Source organism: Phaseolus vulgaris, chromosome 7, assembly GCF_051622355.1.
Source record: "Phaseolus vulgaris cultivar YP4 chromosome 7, ASM5162235v1, whole genome shotgun sequence".
NCBI lineage: Eukaryota > Viridiplantae > Streptophyta > Magnoliopsida > Fabales > Fabaceae > Phaseolus > Phaseolus vulgaris.
In genome coordinates, this window is record NC_143504.1 from 34,555,357 (window position 1) to 34,580,144 (window position 24,788).

At 33.2% G+C, this 24,788-nt stretch overlaps 2 protein-coding genes across 2 annotated transcripts; one reads left to right on the plus strand and one right to left on the minus strand.

The window, feature by feature from the left end:
- The first annotated feature begins 4,307 nt into the window (after positions 1–4,307).
- On the plus strand, positions 4,308–6,026 carry LOC150025882 (uncharacterized). The gene is made up of 3 exons (XM_090304794.1): positions 4,308–4,549; positions 5,162–5,535; positions 5,683–6,026. The coding sequence occupies exons 1-3, from the start codon at positions 4,308–4,310 to the stop codon at positions 6,024–6,026; spliced, it is 960 nt and encodes a 319-aa protein (XP_090160920.1).
- A 3,312-nt stretch (positions 6,027–9,338) lies between these two features.
- Positions 9,339–11,297, minus strand: LOC150025883 (uncharacterized). Its single transcript, XM_090304795.1, has 5 exons — positions 11,031–11,297; positions 10,741–10,947; positions 10,388–10,658; positions 9,663–10,279; positions 9,339–9,578 (listed from the first exon to the last, which is right to left on the minus strand). Exons 1-5 carry the CDS (start codon positions 11,295–11,297, stop codon positions 9,339–9,341), a joined length of 1,602 nt encoding a protein of 533 aa, XP_090160921.1.
- Between the last annotated feature and the right edge of the window lie 13,491 nt (positions 11,298–24,788).

Genomic DNA, 24,788 nt, shown 5'->3' on the forward strand with positions numbered 1-24,788 from the left:
GGAGATAAAATGTCAGATGTTAAACTCTATTTCTTATTGATTATATATCTAATAAATATATATTAAAGATTAAAAATCATGTTCTTGAGCTTTATCTCTTATGAAAACAAAATTATTAAAATGTACATGATAATAACCATTTAGAATATAATAATTTACTTATGTGATAATTAAATTAATATTTTTAATGCAGGTGGATACATAAAATATAAATTAAGTGGGTGGAACATTTTATTTAATTGATATTTTAAGGAGGAAAAAAGAGTTGTGAAAAATGTTAGTTATCTTTGTGTTGTATAGACCAAAGGAATGCTCTTGCTTAAGAAAATTTTACACAATGCTAGTTTTTGTTCAATCTCTTGACAAGGAGTTTAAACAAATTCTGGAATGACAATACTCTTAGAAGGACTACGTTTCATTTTTCAAGAGTTATTTTAAAACATTATCTTAATTAGTCACTAAGTCTGATCAACATAAACCAATATGAATTGAATAATGTATAATTAAGAATGTAACTGGAAACCATTTTAAAAATATTTTTTGATAAAATCTATGTTCAACATTTGAATTTTGGATTTCAAGAACACATGTATGAGTTGCTTATAATATATGATGACATATTATACAAATTAAGTTTTAGTTTTAGAACGTGTCATATTTTGGTATGCTCAATAATTTTATAACGTATAAGTATATGAGTTGATACTAAGGACAATTTGAATATATTTTTTCTCTTAAGTTTGTTGGAGATTTCACATTAAGTAGAGATAATATATATATATATATATATATATATATATATATAAATGGGTGCGCACTCCATCTTATAAGCCGGTTTAGTAAGGTTGACTTAAACTTAAAATTCACTTCTTAATATGGTTTCATATTCATTTAGAGTCTATCATATAAAGAATTTGCTGGGCTTATTAGGCTACACGCTATCAGGATGTTATCAGACCACCCATAATATATAGTTACACGAACCATTTGGCAGGTCTGGACGTGAGGGATCTGTGTTGAAGATCCCACAACGACTAGAAATAAAAAAATTTCATATATAGTATATAAGTGGGTGCAAACCTCACCTTATAAGTCGATTTTGTAAGGTTGAGTTCGACTTAAAATTCATTTCTTAATAAATTCTCTAAGATTTAAAGATAAAATCGTGGAATTTCATGCTTTAAAATGAATAATATCTCAAATGATGTAATTGACTATAACAATATTAATTCAATAAACTTGAGGTTGAAAGATTATTAATGTTGTATGTGGAAATGGAAAATAATTTTAAAGACGAATTCTCATTAGAGGTCTTGTTTTACTACGTTCAATAATTTCATATACACAGCATCATGTTACTTTAAATGTTATAAAAAATTATATTAACTATTCAAGAATATATATATATATATATATATATATATATATAAAATAATAAACTCCAACCACAACTGCGTCTTAAAAATACTTAAAACTAGAAAGAAATCTAATAAAAAGACTAGTCTCTCTTAATGTAACAAACTATATTTAAATCTTATTAAAAGTCTATATATATATATATATATATATATATTATTTTTTGTATTTATTTTAAATAATACTAAAGTTTAAATTCTAAATCTTTTTTTCCTGTGATAACAGATGATTGTTGTTATTTGAGGTCTTAAGCTAACTTAGATGTCAAGTTGCATAGTATTACCTAATATAAAACTTTTTATAAAAAAAAAATCTCTAAATTATTTTTCCTCTATTTTTCTTTACAGTGGATTTGTTATCATACTAGGACTACATAATGTTTTTGTAAATTATGGTCAATACCGGGTATATAAGCAGTAATTTCAAATTCAGAGGTTAAACGTACTCGGGCAACTTTTCGTAAGGCAAAGTTTGTTTTTTTGGTGTAATAGTGGAAAAGTTGACAGATAAGTCACCCTAGTTTCAAGTACTTCTGAATTTATTTATTTACTTTTACTCTTACATATTTGCAACTTGTTTCCAATAATATTTTATTTTCTTCATTTTTATTAAAATTGAAGAGGTATTTTTTATTAAAAAATGTCAGAATAATATGACTTGCATAAAAACTCTTTTGATAATACTAATTCTAATACAGTTTAAAAAAAAGTAACTTACGAATAATTAATTATTAAAGGAAACTCATATTATATATGCGATACAGGTTTACACTTTATAATTTAGATTTATAATATTTTTAGTAATATTAAATTAAGTTTAACGTCAAATTTTTATGTTATATTTTTTAGTTTTTTAATTTTGTAAAATTTTAGATTTCAATTCACAACATATACGCTCAACTAAAATTACTTATCATAAAATTACATTTAAATGTAATTTAATATAATAGTTTCAAATTTTAAAATAAATTTAATTTAATTTTAATAAATCTTTAAAATTTAATAAATTATAATATTTGACTTGATAAATTAAAGTAAGGTTATAGATAATTTTTAAATTTCACAATCAATTTTTAAATTTTATCTATTTTCAAGCTATATACTTATTTCTTCCTCAATTTTATTGTTTGAAAAATTGAGTCCATTGACTTTTTCTTGTAGCATTAAGAAATTGATCATAATTTGAATTAACTTTAAAGTGAGAAGAAATAGTCACACTACTATTTGTTGACTCATAATTAACTTTCTGTATCACTTTTTTTTTTTTTTTTATCAATTTCACTTGTATTGTTGATAGAACTTAAAGTATTCTACTCTCATGCTATATAGGTTTATTTAAAGGTTTCTTGCATTTCTGACTTTTAATCTGGTTTCATGTTGAACAAAGAAGAATAATGTTGAACAAATCATGTATACATGTTCTGTTTTTTTTTTAAGTCATTCTTGTATTGGAGAAATTTTGTCTAATGATGTTTCACAATAACCTTAAATATTTTTTTATTAATATATTTGAATTTTCATGACACTATAAAAAAATTATTAAATAAAAATCAATTTTAGAGATAAAAAATAATTAGTTACTATTGACTAAATTAGATACTATTTTATATACTAAAAAATTATTGTATGTAAAGGAGTTTTTATTATTAATAAAAAATTACAAATTACTTTCTAAATTGATATCTAATTAGTTACTAAGATTTTAACTACCGATTAGTTTAGATTCTAAAATTGGTACCTAAAACCTTGGTAGCTAATTAGAGTTCATGAGCACATTAATGCAAAGACGTATTTCAAGTAGCGGAACATGTAACATCGTGTATTAAGTATTGATGCCTATGTGGTAACAGAGATCTCCGAGCTTCACTGATGATCTAAGTCACATAGACTAAGATATCAGGTGGTGAGAAGCTAATAGGGGATTTCATGCACACTGTGACATATGAGATGCACGGCTTGGGTTGTATTGAACTTACCCTGATCCTTTCTGTTGGATTCGCTGGTAATCTTTGGATCAGGTGTTAGTCTCTGGTAGGACTTACTTAATACGGGTCTTCCGGAAGACATTTTTTGTTGAATATTCCGGATGTGTAGATCCATGTGAGATCTATGTGATTGTTTATTGTTGAGATTTGAAGAAAATTGAATAATTTGAGAAATTGATCATGTAACTTGGTTTTCTCTTTTGATTTAATTGTGTATGTTATAAAATTCTATTTTCACTAGCTTACCCTTGTTTTTCTTGTTGTGTTTGAACTGCGATGACTGTACTACGTACACGAGCAGATGATCTTACAGGTGTCTGAGGATCAGAAGAGTTTTAAGGCGTTGATTTTGAAACTTATATTGTAAATATTTGTATTTCTATACGTCCTAATCACGTATTAGGAATGTTTTGGAAAACTGTAAGCTTGTATAGAAATATGTAGAACCGGTATTGTAATAGTTATATGTAAATTATGGGGTGTTACATTTAATGGTATCAGAGCGGTTCATCCTTAGGATAACCTGAGGGTAGTGGGTTTATTCTGTTTCTCCTGCGTGTAGATTTTTGTTTAAGTCTAGCCTCAAGACCTAGTTAACAGTTTCTAATAAGATGTTTCACAAAGTTGTTTTTCTTGAAATCTTGTTGTGTTCGAGTCAAGTTAATTGTTATGAATAAAGATGAAAGTATTAAGAATGAAAAGAATCTTGATAGAGTGGTGAGGGTGCACACTCATGACTGGATCAAGATTATTTTTTATCTTAATTCTAAACCGTTAGAGTACATTTTAGAGATAAGTCTTGATTGGTTTTGTATCTATTTTGTGTGATTATTTCTTTTAAGTTAATTTGTCTTAAAGATGTAGTTGGAAATTTTTAGTAATTTTTAATTCTTTACATGCTTAGTAGATGGCACGTAGACCACCTACTCCACCTCCACCAATAGATATGCCCAACTTAGCTCGGGCAATAGAGATGATGGCAACAACCTTGCAACAACAAAGTGTTACTATGACACAACAACATCAGGCCTCCCTTCATCAATTAGAAACAACTAGATTAGCAGCAGAAGCATCTCAGTTTCATCAACAACCCCATACCTTTAGTCTAGAGGACTTTCTGAGACACAATCCACCCAATTTAATGGCAAGGTAAATCCAGATGGAGCAGACCAGTGGGTGAGAGACATAGAAAGAATCTTTGAAGCTACTCAATGCCCTAAAGAGAGAAAGTTATCTTATGCCATCTATATGCTTATTGAAGAAGCTGAGTTTTGGTGGATAGGCTTGAAGAAAATGATGGAAGACAAAGGAGAAGATGCCACCTGGGAGAACTTTAAAGTAAGATTCCTAGAGGAGTATTTTCCCGATAGTGTCAGATATGCAAAAGAAATTGAATTCATGCAGCTGGAACAAGGAAAACCTTTCGGTCACTGAATATGCTACTAGGTTCAAACACCTAGCTAGATCTACACCCAGACCATGACTGAGGCTTGGAGATGTAGAAAATTTTGAGTTTGGGTTGAAGCAAGAACTTAAAGAAGTGGTGATTCCTATGTCCATTAGAGATTTCCCTGCTCTAATGGAGAAAGCAAAAATAGTGGAGTGTTTGAAAATTAGTAGCAAACTTGCTAAGCCTCAAGTGAGAGGACCTTCTAAAAGCACACCCAAATATGAAGATAAAAAGAAGCCTTATTCCAGACCTCAATCCTTCAGGAGTGGAGGGCCTACTTCTTAGTTGCTACCAAATGTCAAATGTTTTAGATGTGGTGGGGAACACATAGTTAAATTTTGTCCTCATCCAGTGCCAAACGTTACATGTGATAGATGTCATAGATATGGTCATGCTACAAAGGACTGTCGTGCCAGACTTCCAGTCCCAAATATTACTGGAGTGCAGCAAGATAATAAAAAAAAAAAACCCAAAGCTACTGGTAGAGTTTTTGCCATTAGAGGAGTTGAAGCTTCACAGTCTGATAGCCTTGTTAGAGGTATTTGTTCTATCCTTGGAACACAATTATCTGTATTGTTTGATTCTGGGGCAACCCATTCTTTTATATCTTTTGATTGTGCTAAGAAGCTTAAGTTGTCAGTCCGAGAGTTAGAATTTGAGTTGGTGGTATCTACACCAACAGAAGGTATTATAGTAACTTCTTCCATGTGTGCTGAGTGTCCAGTAATTATAGATGGGCAGAGATACAAAATCAACATGATTTGTATACCTCTAAAATATTTGGAGGTTATATTGGGAATGGATTAGTTGTCTTCTAATCATATCCTTATAGATTGCGGTCAGAAGAAGTTAATCTTCCCTGGATTAGAAAGAATGCAGGTTATCTCAGCTCATCAGTCTGAGAGAGAGATACAAGAAGGTGAAAACTGTTTTATGCTTTTGGCTTGTTCTATAGTTACAGATAAAGTCCAAAGAGAGATGTTTGTAGTTCAGGAGTTTATGGATGTATTTCCTAATGAGATTTCTGGACTTCCACCAAAGAGAGAGATAGAGTTTGCAATTGACTTGATTCCTGGAGCAGGCCCAGTGTCAATTTCTCCATACCGAATGGCACCAGCAGAGTTAGCTGAATTGAAGAAACAACTAGAAGACTTATTGGAGAAGCAATTCCTTTGACCTAGTGTTTCTCCATTGGGAGCTCCAGTGTTATTAGTGAAGAAGAAAGATGGTTCGTCACGTCTATGCATAGATTATAGACAATTAAACAAGTTAACAATAAAGAATAAATATCCTCTTCCTAGAATTGATGACCTGATGGATCAGTTGTATGGGGCAGTTGTGTTTTCTAAGATAGATCTGCGCTCAGGTTATCGCCAAATTTTAGTGAAAGCGGAAGATGTTCATAAGACTGCTTTTAGATCAAGGGATGGTCACTATGAATTTCTAGTTATGCCATTTGGTGTGACTAATGCTCAAGCTATTTTCATGGATTATATGAATCGGATAATCAGACCTTTTCTTGATAAGTTTATGGTAGTGTTCATAGATGACATCTTGATCTATTCTCGTACAAGGGAAGAACATGCAGAACATCTTAGAACGGTCCTGAACATTTTGAGGGAAAAACAGTTATACGCTAAACTTTCAAAATGTGACTTCTGGATGTCAGAAATACAATTTTTAGGACATGTCATCTTTGTACAGGGAATATCAGTAGATCCTTCTAAAGTGGAGGTTGTACTTCAGTAGGAGTGTCCTAAAACAGTTACGAAAATTAGAAGCTTTGTCGGGTTAGTAAGATATTACAGGAGATTTATATAAGGTTTTTCTAAAAGAATGGCTCCTTGACCCAATTGACTAGAAAGGATCATCCTTTTGCATGGACTGAACAATGTGAGAGAAACTTTGAAGAGTTGAAAAGAAGGTTGACTAATGCTCTTGTATTGACAATCCCTGATACCAATCAATCTTTTGAAGTTTTTTGTGATGCTTCCTATCAGGGATTGGGTTGTGTTCTGATGCAAAATAAGAAAGTTGTTGCCTACGCTTCTCGTCAGTTAAAGGTGCATGAAAGAAATTATCCAACTCATGATCTAGAATTGGCAGCAGTTGTCTTTGCTTTAAAAATATTGAGACATTTTCTTTACGGAGTTAGTTTTAATGTGTTTAGTGATCATAAAAGCTTGAAGTATTTGAATGACCAGAAGGAGTTAAATATGAGGCAGAGGAGATGGATTGAATTTTTAAAAGACTATGATTTTCAGCTAATATATCATCCTGGGAAGGCAAATGTTGTTGCAGATACGTTGAGTCGTAAAAAAATACAAATGTCGTCGCTTATGATTAGAGAGCTAGCATTGATTGAAGATATCAGGAGTATGAATTTGGAGGTTTCCATGTCTTCAAATTGCATTAGTTGTAATACACTTGTTATAACTAATGAATTTGTGGAGAAGGTGAAGGAGAAGCAGTTGGAAGATTCAAAATTGAAGAACTTCATGGGCTTATTAAATACTGACAAAGCTAAAGACTTATCTTTAGGAGTGAATGGTATTTTGAGATTCAAAAATAGAATATGCATACCAGAGGATAATGAACTAAAGCAAACAGTGTTATCTGAAGGTCATAAAAGCAAACTCAGTTTACACACAGGGATGACACAAGAATGATGCAGCCAAGTTTGTAGCTGCTTGCTTGACTTGTCAGAAATCAAAGATTGAACATCAATGACCTGAAGACATGTTAACTCAGTTAGACATTCCAGTGTGGAAGTGGGATAGCATCTCAATGGATTTTGTTACCCACTTACCACGTACTTTGCAGAAGCATGACTCTGTTTGGGTTATAGTGGACAGGTTGACAAAGACAACACACTTCCTACCTATATAATTGAGAATCTCTATGCGGAAGTTGGCCCAGATTTACATAGATGAAATAGTCAGATTGCATGGTGTACCCTTCAGCATAGTTTCAGATAGAGATCCCAGATTCACCTCCAGATTCTAGTAAACCACTAGTGCAGATAAGTAAAACAAATGCGGCTATTTACAAATGCGGTCATAGAACCGCATTTGATCAACACGCATTTGTAAATCTGGAATTTACAAATGCGGTCCTATGACCGCATTCATAAATCACATTTACAAATGTGGTTACCTAAAACAACCGCATTTGTATATTATTCTGAATTAGGGGTTTGGGGTTTAGGATTTATGAATGCGGACTTGGTAAACACCGCATTCATAAATCACTATTTACAAATGCGGTCATTTACCAAGACCGCATTTGTAAATACTGAATTCCCATTTACAAATGCGGTCATTTACTAAGACCGCATTTGTAAATGCGAATTCACTATTTACAAATGCGGTCTTGGTAAATGACCGCATTTGTAAATAGTGCTTTTTTTTTTTGGTACATCCTGTTTTGTGCAGAAACCATATATTTAAATAACCTGCATAATGATCAAACCCAGCCAGACAAATACAAAAATGTAGTAACCAATTGAAATCATCAAAATGTACATTTACAAGTGATCAAATTACATATAATAAAACCACTAATATTGTTTACTTATGCTAGAGTTATAAAAATTAATGAAGTATGTGGACCAAGAATCTCTAACATATGAAATGCCTTCCTCACTCATTGGTGTTTCTTCTGTGAATAACTGCATTGCAAAGTTGACATAAATTAGTTTCTAGATATATATATGTTCAAGAATTATAAAAATGATATAACATATACCTCCTTCCAACCAGTTTTAACACCTAGTCTTATAATGGTAATCATCCATTACATAATGTAATAGTCACACTCATAGCTTCCTGGTTGTTTATTACACTATATAATTCAATAAAAAGTAATATGTTAGTATATTGATAAACAATGATAATAGAGAAAGAAAAAAATTACAAACCTTTACTCTTATGTAGTTCAAATTATTTGAACTGGATCGACCTTTTAGGATGTTATATCCACGCCATGAACTGGTTAATACAAAAAACCTCGTTAGTAGATGGTTAATTAGTAACATATACAAAGTTAAGTTTATACTATACTTACGTATCAATGATATCCTTAAATTTTGTGGGCATCTTCTTATTTAGGGAACAGAACCACACAGCAGTCTTATCAACCATTGATAAGACAAGTAACTGCCAATGATGCCTATATGATCATTGAAAAGAGTTAGTAAATATTTAAAACATGAAATAATAATAATTGATGACATATAATTAAACTTACTCATTAATGTAAGGGCATAAATAAATTTGTTTTCCCTCTTTTTCCAGGATGTTAGTGATGTATGCTTGAGTCTCAGTTGAGTTTGGTCCAACGAGATTAGTATATGCAGGATCTACGAATCCACACATATTTTCCTTCCCCTCAGTGATACAGACTCTATGCAAAAACCTACAAGTTTTTAGTTAAAGCATAATCAATAATAATTTAACATAAAGTAAATTGAATAATAGGTAAAGATACTTACATCATAAAAAATTGAATTATACTTATATTGAGCTCCTGTTTCCCAGATATAAATTCTGATAAATCTGTGTTGTAAATCATCAGTGGCAGTTCAGTGTTGATTTGAAAAAATGTATTATCCCACGGAACTGGAAAAGGATCATTGCCAATCTGACTAGCAATGAGACGTAGGGAAGCCATAGGATCGTCAACTGGAACCTCACGCTTCTTTTTCGGACTTGGTGGCTGAAAAGGTTCCTACAAGATAAACAACATTTGTATTAAATTATATGTAATATATAAATATAAATAAAAAATAATATAATGAAACGAAATTATTACATGAGGTTCGGGCATAGATCGAATGAGCTCTCTGGGCCAGGCAACGAATGTCTGAAATGCATCGGCCACAGTGGTTACCTCATCTGAAGGTAGTGGAACACGAGCATCAGGAAATCGTACTTTTTCAACTGTTACCTTCGCCACATCAGGGGAGAGAGGAACGTTATGTAAGGTGGTGGCGTTTTTATAGACTTTTCCAAGTGCCACCACCCGAGGAAGTTTGCCGCCCACTACCAGTAGCTCACAATCCTCTGTCTGCCCATTGATATCATCCCCTGATGTTGGAGGAGCCGCACAACTCCCCTTTGTGCTCTTGGGAGTGGGACTAACAAGGGGTTCAATCGGCTCAGCACAAACTTGTTGCGATAGAAACTCTTGTCGCATTCGATCATTCTCCTTTTTCACCTCCAGCCACATCAAATCAGTCTCCTTTCTCATCTCCTCCATTATTTCTTCACGTAACTTAGTCTTCATTTGAGTTTCCTTCTTGGAGGAGGAGGATGGCTGTCGTTCTGAAACTCCAAAATAAAGTTTAATTCCGACCCCTTGTCCAGCGGCACGAACACGACCAGAGTGTTCAGGTCGTCCAATTGCTTCAACCAGGATATCGTGACTACCTTCAGCAACAAATGTACCGTCGGATTCCAAGGAATCCTGCAAGAGTACACAAAAATCATATTTTCAATCATTAATATAATTAATGCTTTAAAAAAATTGAAAATAACAAAAATAACTTACAATTTTTTCGATTATAACCCCGGATTGCTCGGAACTTGGTGCACCCGACTTTTTAATTCGGGCCCTCTTCCATTTTTCATGGCGAAAAGGTGGTGGAGGAGAAGTGACCCCTGTTTCCACATTCTCAGAATACGTCCCCTGTTGAGATTTCTCCTTTTCCACCATCAGTGTTTGCTCAAGTTTTCTATACCCCGAACGAGACATAACGTGCGGGGTAAGATTCTTCAAAGCTATCTCTTGAGCTTTCTTCCGACGATCCTGTCATAATTGAAATAAACAAACTGAAGTAAATAAGATAAACTTATTAATGTTATATAAACAAAAAAGTTACTTCACTTACCATCCAAGCCTCATTTTCACGGCTTTCTCTAAAAAGACGCCATGTCTCTTCATCAATATGTTGGTACTTTAAACATGGATTTTCGTCTTTAAGGTCGCCAAAAATGTATCTCGAAGTCAGTCTTGACTTAAAGGTACGAAATTTAAGTGCGATATTGGATAATATCTTTGATCGAAGCGGTTCCACATCAGGAATGTCAAAGTTTGCCTAGAAAATAACATCATCAAATTAAAATTAATTAATCAATATTAAAAAGCATTATATGATAACAATAATAATGTAAAGCTTACCAGAACATCCTCCCATAGCATGTTCCGATCAACCTCTGAAACCTCATCCCATGAATTAATCAAAATGGAGAGCCTCTCACGAGAAACAACTCCAAGATAGCTCATAAACTCATCTGCCTTAGGACCAAAAGCCACTCCAGTGTTGACGTCAATGTCAACATGTGTCTTCTCACCAGCAGCACGTCTCAATGCAAGACGCTTCAATCTAGTAGGTCCTCTACTGCCTCGTCCAGATCGAGGTCTGTCTGGAGTTTGGTCGTCATCCATGTCTCTGTTAAAAAAATTAGGTAACAAACATTAGTTAATGTGCATCGAATTAAAATCATATAAAAATAATACAAAAAATTCTAAATGTTTATTTACATGTTGCATGTGGGTTGAATGTTTATATGTAAATTCCTTCACTATGGTCTTTATGGGTTGCATGTACATCATCAAGTACATCGTCATCTTTATTAGTTATCATTGGTGTGAATGAACGAGTTTCGCCATATTCAATATCATCTATGGCTTCCCCTTGTTTTTTCCCGTGTAAAACGACATACCAATGTTCTGACGTAGGATCTTTCACATAGAAAACCTGAGATGCTTGTTGAACCATTATAAATGGCTCATCTCGATACCCTATCTTTCGAAAGTCCACTAGTGTGAATCCTGATTCATCAATTTTAACCCCACTTTTATTATCAACCCATTTACACTTGAAAACTGGAACGGAAAACTTAGTGTAGTCAATCTCCCATATCTCTTCTATAAACCCATAGTATGCCATTGATCCAAGTACTGGATTTGTATCTTTCGAAGTCGAAAACTGCATTAACTCGGCTTCAAGAGTAACACCAGAATTTTGAACTGTACTCTTTTCATCCAGGGACTTCGTGTAAAATATACAATTATTCACTTCGTACGATGTACATGAGATGACATCAAACTTCAATCCAGCAGCCAACCAAGTCAAGGTCTCTGATGCCATTGAATCCTTGAACACCTCATCTTTAAACCAAAGCATGAAAGTTCTATTATGTTCCATCAAGACCCATTTCTCTGCTTGTCTTGGGTTATTTGCCTTCACAATGGCTTTATGAGCTTCTATGTAAGGTACAACTTCATCTGTGTTATTCAATATGTACAAATGTGCTTGCAAGACTTCTGATCGAGATTTGCTTACAATATTCACACAACATAAACATTTACTTGTAGAACGCCTGTGGTGCCATGAATTAGCTGGAACACCTATTGGATTTGCTTTTGTCATGTACTCTGAACAAAATTCAATACTTTCTTCAGCTATGTACCTTTCAATCATTGAAGCCTCTGGACGATAATGATTTTTCACATAACCTTTCAAAATTTTCATATACCGCTCAACAGGATACATCCATCTTAAGTACACTGGTCCACACAATCTAACCTCTCTTACCAGATGCACCACTAGATGAACCATGATGTCAAAAAAAGACGGAGGAAAAAACATTTCCAATTCACACAAGATAACAACAATTTCATTTTGAAGTTCATCTAGTTTTGAGGGATCAATGACTTTACAACAGATGGAAGAGAAGAATGAGCACAAACGGGTTATGGTGTGTCTAACATTTTTTGGTAAGATCCCACGGATAGCTACCGGCAACAACTGTTGTATCAAGATGTGACAATCATGAGACTTCAACCCAATTAACTTCAAATCTTGCATTGACACTAGACTCTTCACATTTGAGAAATGTCCTTGTGGCACTTTCACACCCTTTAGACATTGACAAAAACTAATTTTTTCATCTTTTGACATTGTCTAACAGGCTGGGGGCAAATATGTACGCTTACCCATTTGTATGGGTGCCAACTCGCCGCGTATGTTCATCTCAATCAAATCTAAACGAGCATTTAGACCATCCTTCGTCTTCCCGTTAATGTTAAGAAGTGTACCAATTAAGCTATCACACACATTCTTCTCAACATGCATTACATCTATACAATGTCTGACTTCTAACCTCGACCAGTACGGAAGATCAAAGAAGATTGATTTCTTCTTCCAAATATTTGTCACAGATGACTTTTTTTTGGACTTGCCGAAGGTGTGGTCTATGTTATTTACCTTTTCGTAAACCTCAACACCGGTTAATGGAGTTGGTGGACCACTACCCTCTTGGTGTCCATTAAAGGCTTTTTTTAACCTCCGGTAAGGATGATGACTTCTAAGAAACCTCCGATGCCGAAGATATACTGTTTTCCTTCCATGTTTCAATTGTTGAGAAGCAGTGTCTTCTTCGCATATTGGACACGCTTTGTGACCCTTAACACTATAACCTGATAAGTTAGCATATGCCGGAAAGTCATTGATGGTGCAAAATAACATGGCATGAAGCTTGAAAGTTTCATTAGCAAATCCGTCAAATACTTCGACACCCTGGTCCCACATTAACTTCAAATCTTCAATTAGGGGACTTAGATAAACATCAATATCCTGGTTGTTTCGGACCGGATATCATCATAGACAACATCATGTATTTTCGCTTCATGCACAATCCAGGAGGTAAGTTGTAAATAACTAGTAATACAGGCCTTGAACTGTGATTTGTACTCATATTACCAAATGGATTCATTCCGTTTGTAAATAAACCAAGTCGGATATTTCTTGATTCTTTACCAAATTCTGGAAAGTCATCATCAAATTTCTTCCATTGAATAGAATCAGCTGGATGTCGGTACATGCCATCGCATTTCCTCTCATCTGCATGCCATCTAAGATTCTTAGCATCGTCTGGGTTTGCAAACAAACGCTTCATCCTTGGAATGATGGGAAGATACCACATAACCTTCATTGGGGGTCCATGCTTTTCCATGTCATCAATAGAATCATCATCTTTTTGTTTCAACTTATAACGTGATAACCCACACCTCGGACAACTTTTCAACAATTCAAAATCTTTCCGGTATAATATACAATCATTAGGACATGCATGTATCTTTTTGTACTCCATACCCATTGGACAAAGAATCTTTTTTGCCTCGTAATTACGATTAGGTAGACTATTTCCCTCTGGAAGCATATCCTTCAACAGCTGGAGCAATTCCGTGAAGCTTTTATCAGTCCATCCGTTTATTGCCTTCAAATTCATCAATCTTAACACCGCCGACAACCGTGTGAAGTTAGTTGATCCAGGATACAAAGGAGTCTCTGCATCTTTTGACATACTTTCATATCCATGCGCTTTTGCAAAACACTCAGCTCCCACATCACGAATCATGTCCTCCAATTGATCATCATCTCCATCATCGTGTACTGCTTCATCCATGGTAGAACCCACATATTCTTCAGTTACGGAAACACGTGGTAAATTTAATAATTCACCATGCCATGTCCAAGTTGTATAAGATCGAAGAAACCCATCACATAGCAGGTGTTCCCTCATGATATTCACATCCAGTATCCTTCCATTCAAACAGTTAACGCACGGACACCTGATCTTTGCTCCATCATGACCACTAATAATCGCGTTACGCTGCGCAAATTGTATAAATTCCTCTACTCCCCTTTCGTACTCATCACTTATACGAACAACATTAATCCAACTTCGATCCATTATATATTCTGGAATATAGTTAGGATTTTCTAATAATTAGTATTCTCTTCAATCTCACACATTTGCTGAGGGTCGAACACCCCCGGACTCAATCCAAACACGATATTTCTATTCTAAAAGTAACAATAACTAACATAACATAAAACTTTTATTAAAATGTAATTAACAACTAACTAAATATGTCACTTCTAAAATTAAAATTCTAGAACAAAGTTTAATACACTATAGAATTATAATTCCATAAAGATTAATATCATATTCATTTTTATTTAAGTAAAAGTAGTTTAAAGTGACAATTATAAAAAATAAATGATGCCAGGGAAAAAAAGAAAGATATGCAAAGAGAAAGTGCAAAAAATAAAAATAATTACATGCAGAATTAGTGTTGTATGCTCATATTCTAGTTATTTGTTATTTATTATATATACTATAAAAAAACCAGCGAACCCAATAGAACAGTAACCACCTATATGCAGAAAACGAGTAAGGAAACGAAATGACAATGCCAAGGAAGTGAATAATGACAATGACAAAAACGAAAACGAAAACAAACGTTGAAGCAGAGAGAGCTGAAACTTACAATGCAAAGCGGAGAGAGCTGAGAACGTTGAAACGAAGAGCGGAGAAGACGAAAGTGAAAGTGAAAACTAGTGGCGCGCTTCTATTTTTAGGGTAAAATTGATTTACAAATGCGGTTCTAGGGTAAGACCGCATTTGTAAATCAATTAAAATGAATTACAACTACGGTCATAGTAAAGACCGCATTTGTAATTGAATGAATTACAAATGCGGTCTTTACTATGACCGCAGTTGTAATTCAATTCAGAATGAATTACAAACGCGGTCTTTACTATGACCGCAGTTGTAATTCATTTTAATTGATTTACAAATGCGGTCTTACCCTAGAACCGCATTTGTAAATCAATTTAATTACAAAAATGCCACCGCGTTTTTTACAAATGCGTTTAAACGCAAAGCCGCACTAAATAAATGGTCGTTGTTTTCAAATTTTGTACTAGTGAACACTTCAAAAAGCTTTGGGGACTAAACTCATACTTAGTTCGGCATACCATCCTCAGACTGATGGACAATCAGAGAGAACTATCCAGTCCTTAGAGGATTTGCTTAGGACTTGTGTGTTAGATCATTTGGGCAGTTGGGATGAAATTCTACCACTGGTAGAGTTCACTTACAATAATAGTTACCACGCTAGCATAGGAATGGCTCCTTTTGAGGCATTATACGGAAGAAAGTGCAAGACACCTCTGTGTTGGTTTTAGGATGGTGAGAGTGTGTTAATTGGACCAGAATTAATACAACAAACCAATGAGAAAGTCAAAATGATTCAGGAAAGATTGAAAATATCTCTCAGCAGGCAAAAATCTTATGCAGATCAAAGAAGAAGACCTTTAATTATTCTCTGCGGGTGAGCATGTCTTTTTTAGAGTTACACCGTTCACTGATGTAGGAAGAGCACTCAAATCCAAGAAATTGACTCCTAAGTTCATAGGACCTTATCAAATTCACAGGAGAATAGGCCCTGTGGCTTACGAAATTGCTTTGCCTCCTCCTTTAGCTAACATTCACAATATTTTTCATGTATCTCAGCTAAGAAAGTATGTACCTGATCCCAGTCACATTCTAGAGTCTGATTCAATCCAGGTGAAAGAAAATTTGTCATTTGAAGTGAAGCCAATCAGAATTTTAGATTCACAAGTGAAACAACTTCTTGGAAGAAGTATTCTCATGGTGAAAGTATGATGGGATCTCATATCTGGAGATTCCACTTGGGAATTTGAAGAGGAGATACAAGCAACATACCCTAATCTCTTTCTTGGTAATTTCATTTTCGAGGACGAAAATTTTTGTAGTTGGAGATAATGAAACAGCGTGTTTTTTTTTTAAAACACCAACAAGAACCTTATCCCCCTGCACCACAGTACCTCTTTTATTTCTTTCTCTTTCTCTTTCTCTTTCTCTTTCTAAATCTTTCCCTTCTCTCTTAATTTTCCCCTCCCAATCTTCATCTATTTTAGAATCTGATCGGATCACGTTGTAGCTGACGAGTTAAGGAACATTTCTACCCGATCAGATTTTCAAACAGAGTCCGTAAATCTTGAAGCTTATCCAGACTGTGGGAAATAAAATTCTAGAAAGTTGCTTGGAAAGCAAGCAATTAAGGTAAGGGAAGCTAAATTTAATTTTTAATAGCACCCTAGGATAGAAGATCTGGATGCGGAAGGGACGTGGTCCCAATATTCAATTTCTCTTGCAGGGATGTTGTTTGTTTATATATTATTTAAATTTGTAAAAATATTAGATTTTGATGGTTTAATATTTATGGTGTTGTTTTCTTATGTTAATTACGCTTTTGAATGTTGTGGATCGTGTTTGGAATGATATTGTATGATGAAATAAAGGTGGAATTGAATTCATACATTTGGGATAATGTATGGACTGATGTTCGCTGTGTATTAAGTATTGATGTCAGGATAATGTATGGACTGATGTTTGTTGTGTATTAAGTATTGATGCCTATGTGGTAACAGAGATCTCCGAGCTTCACTGATGATCTAAGTCACATAGACTAAGATATCAGGTGGTGAGAAGCTAATGGGGGACTTCATGCACACCGTGACATATGAGATGCACAACTTGGGTTGTATTGAACTTACCCTGATCCTTTCTATTGGATTCGCTGGTAATCTTTGGATCAGGTGCTAGTCTCTGGTAGGACTTACTTAATACGGGTCTTCCGGAAGACGTTTTTTGTTGAATATTCTGGATGTGTAGATCCATGTGAGATCTATGTGATTGTTTATTGTTGAGATTTGAAGAAAATTGAATAATTTGAGAAATTGATCATGTAACTTGGTTTTCTCTTTTGATTTAATTGTGTATGTTATAAAATTCTATTTTCATTAGCTTACCCTTGCTTTTCTTGTTGTGTTTGAACTGCGATGACTGTACTACGTACACGAGTAGATGATCTTACAGGTGTCTGAGGATCAAAAGAGTTTTAAGGCGTTGATTTTGAAACTTATATTGTAAATATTTGTATTTCTATACGTCCTAATCACGTATTAGGAATGTTTTGGAAAACTGTAAGCTTGTATAGAAATATGTAGAACCGGTATTGTCATAGTTATATGTAAATTATGGGGTGTTACAGAACACATGATTTAAGGAATAACAATATCATACATCACTGTTCATGAACTCAATTAAGAGAATCAGAAACCAGAGACACATAATTGATGATGAAGCAATTATTTCCATATTCAACATCCAAGGTAATTACAGTGAAGCAAGTGACAAAGTTATGATTGAAGAATCAGTCATAGGCTTTAAAGGGTTAACGTTCATATCAAAGATAATAAAGGTAACAATTCAAATTATTTCGTATGCTCAGAGACCCAAAGAATATAATTAAAGCAAAAGTTGTGATATTCAATGTCTAACATGAAGAAGATGATGAACAATGCACGAGAATGAAGAATACCCAAAGATTACAATATTAAAGAATCATCATTCACATTTGAACTCATAGAAGAAACAATTCAAATATAATTAAAGTCCAAGACCCAGAAGAATCAATCAAAAGCGAAAATATTCATATCAAGCGTCTAATGTCAAAGTGAACAAAGAGAAGAATCAAAGCTTCAAGGATCACAATCTAAAAACTTATATAAACACTTTCAAGATGAAGAAGACACACACAAGTATACAAGAATACAAGGTTACTACAAGTGATTAAGCGTTCGATTGTGTACATTCTTTCTGAGAGAGTACTTTATATTTGTTGTTGAGGGCACTCATAGTTTGGGGAATGTGCCTTATTGTAAATCCTTCACTGTGTGAAGATAACCTTTGAGCTTTCACTATTTGCTCTCTTGTCGGGAGTGTTTTTCTCACTTGTTGGGAGGTCTTAGTTTGAGGGGGAGATTAAGACTTGTTGTCTAGAGAGGTGTTCAATACTTACTACCTGGAGAGGTATTTAATACTTTGCCTGGAGAGGTGGAAAGTACTTGTGTACCTAGAGAGGAGGAGAATAGTTGTTGTAACATGCCTAATTTTATTATATAATAATCATAATATGCATGAAATATCAAAATAAATATATAAACATAAACAAATATATATATATATATATATATAATTAAAACTCATACAAATTCTCAAAATGTAATCCCTCTTCATAGGTATTTTAATATTTACATACACATATCAAACAAAACACAAAGGAAATATAAGCATCTTCATCTCCCTACTATGTAACTCTCTCACCTGCAGCATAATCTGCTCTCGTGCAAATTAACACAATCATCACAAATTAAAGGAAACAAAGACAAAGCAAAACACATGGTAAGCTAGCTATTTTTTAGAATTCTAATATAAATTTAACTTTTATTAACAAGCATAATGCATCAAATTCTCATAATTTGTACAAAATCATCAAGTGTGTATCAACATTCATCATCCATATTACTCATGTCAGATATATATTGACTCACATACTCAAACACTTGACTCTACTTCCGGAAGACTCATGTATTGAAATTAACATTCAGAGACCTACACCTGTCATACTACCCACTGTGAATCCACACAACCATGTTCATAATCATCTCAATATCTTTTCATCTCATATGACAGGATAAATCCATATGATATGCTCTTATCGGTTCTTTCAAACCTCAGACTTAGTCCAATGAACCTCCTTTGACTCTCACCAACTGAATAACTTCATCTATATAATTCCATTACATCAGGATCGTCTCATTCACATGATACAAAAAATTCAACACACCCTAATAACAATCTCAACACAGTATTTCCTTTCTTGAAAATACTATCTCTTGATCACACTTTCACCTCATTACATACTTCAGTTAACACATCAATACACCATTCAATCACTTCATATTTTAAACTTTATAAGAAATTCAAATATATCACAAAATTCACTTAAACATAGAGCTAAGTTCCTTTAATCATATTTTTAAATAATTTAAAATTTGCACTTAAAAACAATAAGCAATAATAAACTAGGCTATCAAAAGAAAGAATAAAAAATTAATTTTTAAAGTTTTTTTACTGGCTTGAGCGAAAATTTGCTAGCGAGAATGGGTCTCGCCCAACAAAACTCCTCTCGCTTGAGCAAGTTTGAACCCTAGAATTTACCCCATTTTCGCCTAGGCAAGATTCCTTCTCACTTGAGAGAGAATGAACCTGAGAGTACCCCAACTTTTCATTCTATTCTTGCTTCAGTTAGAATTATCTTGCCTGAGCGAGATAAGTAGAAAAATCTGCCTAATTTCATCATACATATACAATCAAATTTAACAATTTAAACACACATATCTTATTCAACATGGTAGGAATACTCTCATTAATTCACTCTATCAATCTATAGAGAGTCATTATATCTAACCCAATTTACATCATTCAGAGTCATTCAAATTCAATACTCATTCAACATTTTCAGAGTCATTCAAACAATAACAAATTCAATACTCATTCACTTGAAAAGTAACTTACACTATACCAACTGTACAAATCAACCAATTTTTCAGATTCAAACAAAAACATCTAAGATAAATCTTACATATCAAAATCAACATTTTTACATTTTATTTTAAAAAAATCACTACATTATTAAAAAACAATCAATTCTGCAAACAAATTTTGGAACTAGTGACCACGTCACCCCCACATCCAGATCTTCTAACCTAGGGTTCTATTTGAAATTAAAACTAGTTTCCCTAACCTGATTTTGAGCAGGTGCTGACTACGAGTTCCAAAGCATATATAAAAATGGAATGTATTGATTATTCTAAGATATTAAGAGAATATTATTCAGTGATATATTTGCTCTGAAATATTGAAAATATTAATATCACTGTAAATCACAAAATTTTCTGAATGTGAGTTTAGGAATAATTAAGACGTAAAGGAGAACATGCACACTTTTCCTTATTGAGCGTCCAACGAACGTAATGAAAATGAAGTTATTGCAGAGCGCAACTCATGGAAAGTCATTAATGACATTCAAATATGCTTCAAATAACCAAAAAGAAAATCTCATAATAGATACAGTTAAAAAGAATACAAGTGATATAAAGCATTAAATACGCAAATAAGAACTTTCCTAATACAACGTCTAACATAGTGAGGAGTTAGTACAAAGTCCAGAATTGGATACAAAGTTCAAGAACGCATTAATGCAAAGACGTATTTCAAGAAACACAAAACATGATTCAAGAAATATCAATATCACACATCAACATTTACGAACTCAAGCAATTATTTCCCTATTTAGCATCGAAGGAAATTATAGTGAAGCAAGTGACAAAGATATGATTGAAGAATCAGTCACATGCTTTAAATGGTTAACTTTCACATTAAAGATCACAAAGAAAACAATTTAAATTATTTCATATGCTCGAAGACGCAAAAAATATAATCAAAGATAAAGTTGTCATATTGAATGTGAAACCTGAAGAAGATGATTAACAATGCACGAAAATGAAGGATACCCAGAGAATGCAATATTAAAGAATCAACATTCACATTTGGAATAAAAGAAGAAACAATTCAAATAGAATTAAAGTCTAAGATGCATTGGAATCAATAAAGAGTGAGGATTTTCATATCAAGCGTCCAATGTCAAAGTGAACAAAGAGAAGAATCAAAGCCTCAACAGTCACAATCTAAAACTTATATAAATACCTTGAAAATAAAGAAGACATTCACAGGTATACAAGAATACAAGATTACTACAAGCGATTTAGGATTTGAATGTGTATAGTCTTTTTGAGAGAATACATTATATATGTTGTTTAGAGCACTTATATTTCGGGGAGTGAGTCTTATTGTATATCCTTCACTTTGTGAAGATAACCCTATGAGCTTTCACTCTTTTCTCTCTTATTGAGAGTGCTTTTCTCAATTGTTGAGAGGTCTTAGTCTCAGGGAGATTAAGGCTTGCTGCCTGGAGAGATGTTTAATACTTGCTACCTAGAGAGGTGTTTAATACTTTTCCTAGAGAATTGGAGAATACTCATTACCTGGAGAGGTGTGTAATACTTAAGGGTCCTAAATGGGGAGTTTAAGAGGACTGGTTGAGCCCTAGTGTTTGGGGTGAACTAGTATAAATCTTTGTGTCCTTCATCTATTATATTTTGTGAATTATCTTGAGTTGGAAAGGCCAATTGAGTTCAAGCTCCATTCAACCTCCCTTTTTGGAGCCAATTGTACCTACAATAATAGCAGACATCTTAAGAGCATCAGAGAAACTAAAATTATCAACCTCTGTAAATATACTTTATTTTAGGGAACTTATATATGCTTGTGCAGTGGCCTCACTACTGGTGATGTCTCCATTGTTATTTTCGCAAAAACAACTTTATACAATCCTGACAAAAAAACAACAAATTGTTTTACAAAACAACAGGTTAAAATTTCCTTAACAGAATACTATTATAAGAAAAACAACAAATTAAAATTTCCACTTACACAAATTCAAAACCAATTTCAAGATATTCAAATAAAAGAAACTTTATGAGATTTTTCTTGAAAAAGAACAAATCATGATTTCAATCTTAGCTACCCAGATTTAACAGTTTAAAATACAAAAGAACAAATTGAAATTTTGATACAATTTTCAGTCAAGAAAATATAATAGATTATCTTCCCAATTAACAAATTAATTTTTTTAGAACAGAACCAGCAAATGAAAAACAATTGATTCATTTGTAAAACTGTACATTAAAAATTTCACACCAGATTACCCAGTTATGCAAAAAGGAAGTAGTGAGTAAGAAAGCTTTAAAGCACTCAAAGATTTATACTAGTTCACTCAAAACTGAGCTACATCCAGTCCCATCTCACACTAAGATGAATTTCACTAAACCACAATATTCTTTTACAAAAGATTGCTCAAGAACAACTATTTTTGAACCCTACAAGAACTACAAACACACCCTGTAAAACACTATTATAGCAATGTTATGCTTCAAGAAACACTATCTTAGAAGCAAATCAACACAACCTTACAAAAAAGAAGTGGTATGAAACAAATACACCTTTCTTGCAGACTTAGTAGACTTAAACAGGGACTTTGATGAATCCTTTGATCTCAAACTAGTGATGAAAATGACAACACAAAGAATTCTCAAAGACTCAAAGAACTCTCCGAAAATCAAATTCATTCAGAACTTTTTAAATATTTGTAAACAAGTATGTAAGTGTGTTTTTAAATAAGAAAACCAATCTTCCTTTTATAGACTTTACAACAAAAACAATTTTAGAAACAATTTTAAATTTGTTAAGAAAACAACAGGTGAAATGTGAAAATTGTTAGGTCTATTAGTGTCTAAGTTCAAGAGGGGAAGGGTGAATTGAACATATAAATTTTTTCGCAAATGCACACAGATTTTAGTATATCAGAAGAAAAAGAACAGATTGTTTTTAAAAGGAACAAATTGATTCTTCAGAACAGTCTAACACAATTTGAACTTGTTCAGATTAAAATTGCAATCAACCAGAGAGATATAACAGAATCAGATTGGTTAGCTTTTATCAACTTGAGGAATACATATTATGCCAAGAAATCAACCAAGTTTATTCAGCACAAGGTTTCGCAGTGAATGAATCTTTGTCAGGTTTTAATGAATAAGACTATTTGTTCATAAACCAATTAAAACCTCATATACAAATACCTTGTTAGTGTTTAGAGAACTTTAACAGATCAGGAAGGACAGTTTTTATTAAACCCAGAAATAACAAATTTGATCTCAAAAGAACAGATTTAGTTCTTGACAGAATTAAGCAAAAACTTGAAACGAGTGCATGGATGAAGGAGAAAGACAAGCAGGTTTTTATACTGGTTCACTAATACAAAGCTACATCCAGTTTCACCTTACTCCAAGGTGGAATCCACTAAAAACAGTATCAATCACTTACAAACACAACAGTTCTTGAACACTAGAAGAACAATACAACCAATGCTGAAAAATCCTATTTCAGCACACCTTGCACTCCAAGAAACCCTATCAAGGAGTGACTAACACTTACACCTTTACAAACCAGAATAAAGGAAAGATAACACCTCAAAATAAGATGCAAGAACTCAAAACCAGTAGTTCAATTTGATGCTGAACTGCACCAGCACCTTCACCAAGATCAAAGTTTTCCTAGAACAATTACACTTGAAAATCCCTTTGGAAAACCTTTCAAAAATTCTTTCCAATCCTTCTTCTCACATAGAAAGTGTTTAATCTCTGTCAAAAACGTAATTGCTCAGCATCCTTTCATGTGAGAGAAGCTTTTCTTTTTATAGAAAACAGTTTCTAACTTCTTTTCAAAAAATAGTTGAAAAGCTGTTATGAAAATAACATATTCAGTTTTAAACTGAACAGATTTATTTTATGAAAACTGCCAACTCAGCTAACTGAAATAACTGTCTGAGTTGTACCTTTGGTGCCTTAACTAACTTTCGAAAATCCTTTCAGCAAATCAAAGAATAAACCTGTTCTTTTACAGAGAAACAGATTTAATTTTGTGCAGTATCCTGATTTTTGGAGAAAACTCTAAAAAGCTTTTGGGAAAACTTTTAACCACTTCAAGTGCTTATTCTAGGCTTGGTTAGGCATCTAGGATAGATCATGTAGCAAAAGGCAACCTTACACATACACAAGCCTAAATACAAGATCATCTAAACCTATTACAAACTTCAAAGCAAACTAGATATTTTCTACATCAAACACACACTAAAACTAGGTAGAGAAGAAGCTTCATCCATCTTCAACAAAAATAACAGGTTGATTTTTCTGAAATACACTTGTTCAGATTAAAACAAATTTTTGAGTAGTTGAAACTAAAAAAGGAAACAAAACAGAAAATGGAAAAAAAACTAACTCAAAAACAACTTCTAGAAGAGAACACATCAAAAAAAAAAAATTAATCTACTGTTTCTTCAAATAACCAATTGAAAAATTCTACTTTTCAGGAAAAGAAAAAATTTAAACCATTTGAAAAACAATTTTCATCAAACATATTTAGTTGAGTAGCTTGAGATATCCAACAATCTCCCCTTGTTTGATGAAGACAAATAAACATTATTTAGTGGAGTGACGGTGACAAGACGAGAAGAAAGGAGAAGGTTGCACGATGA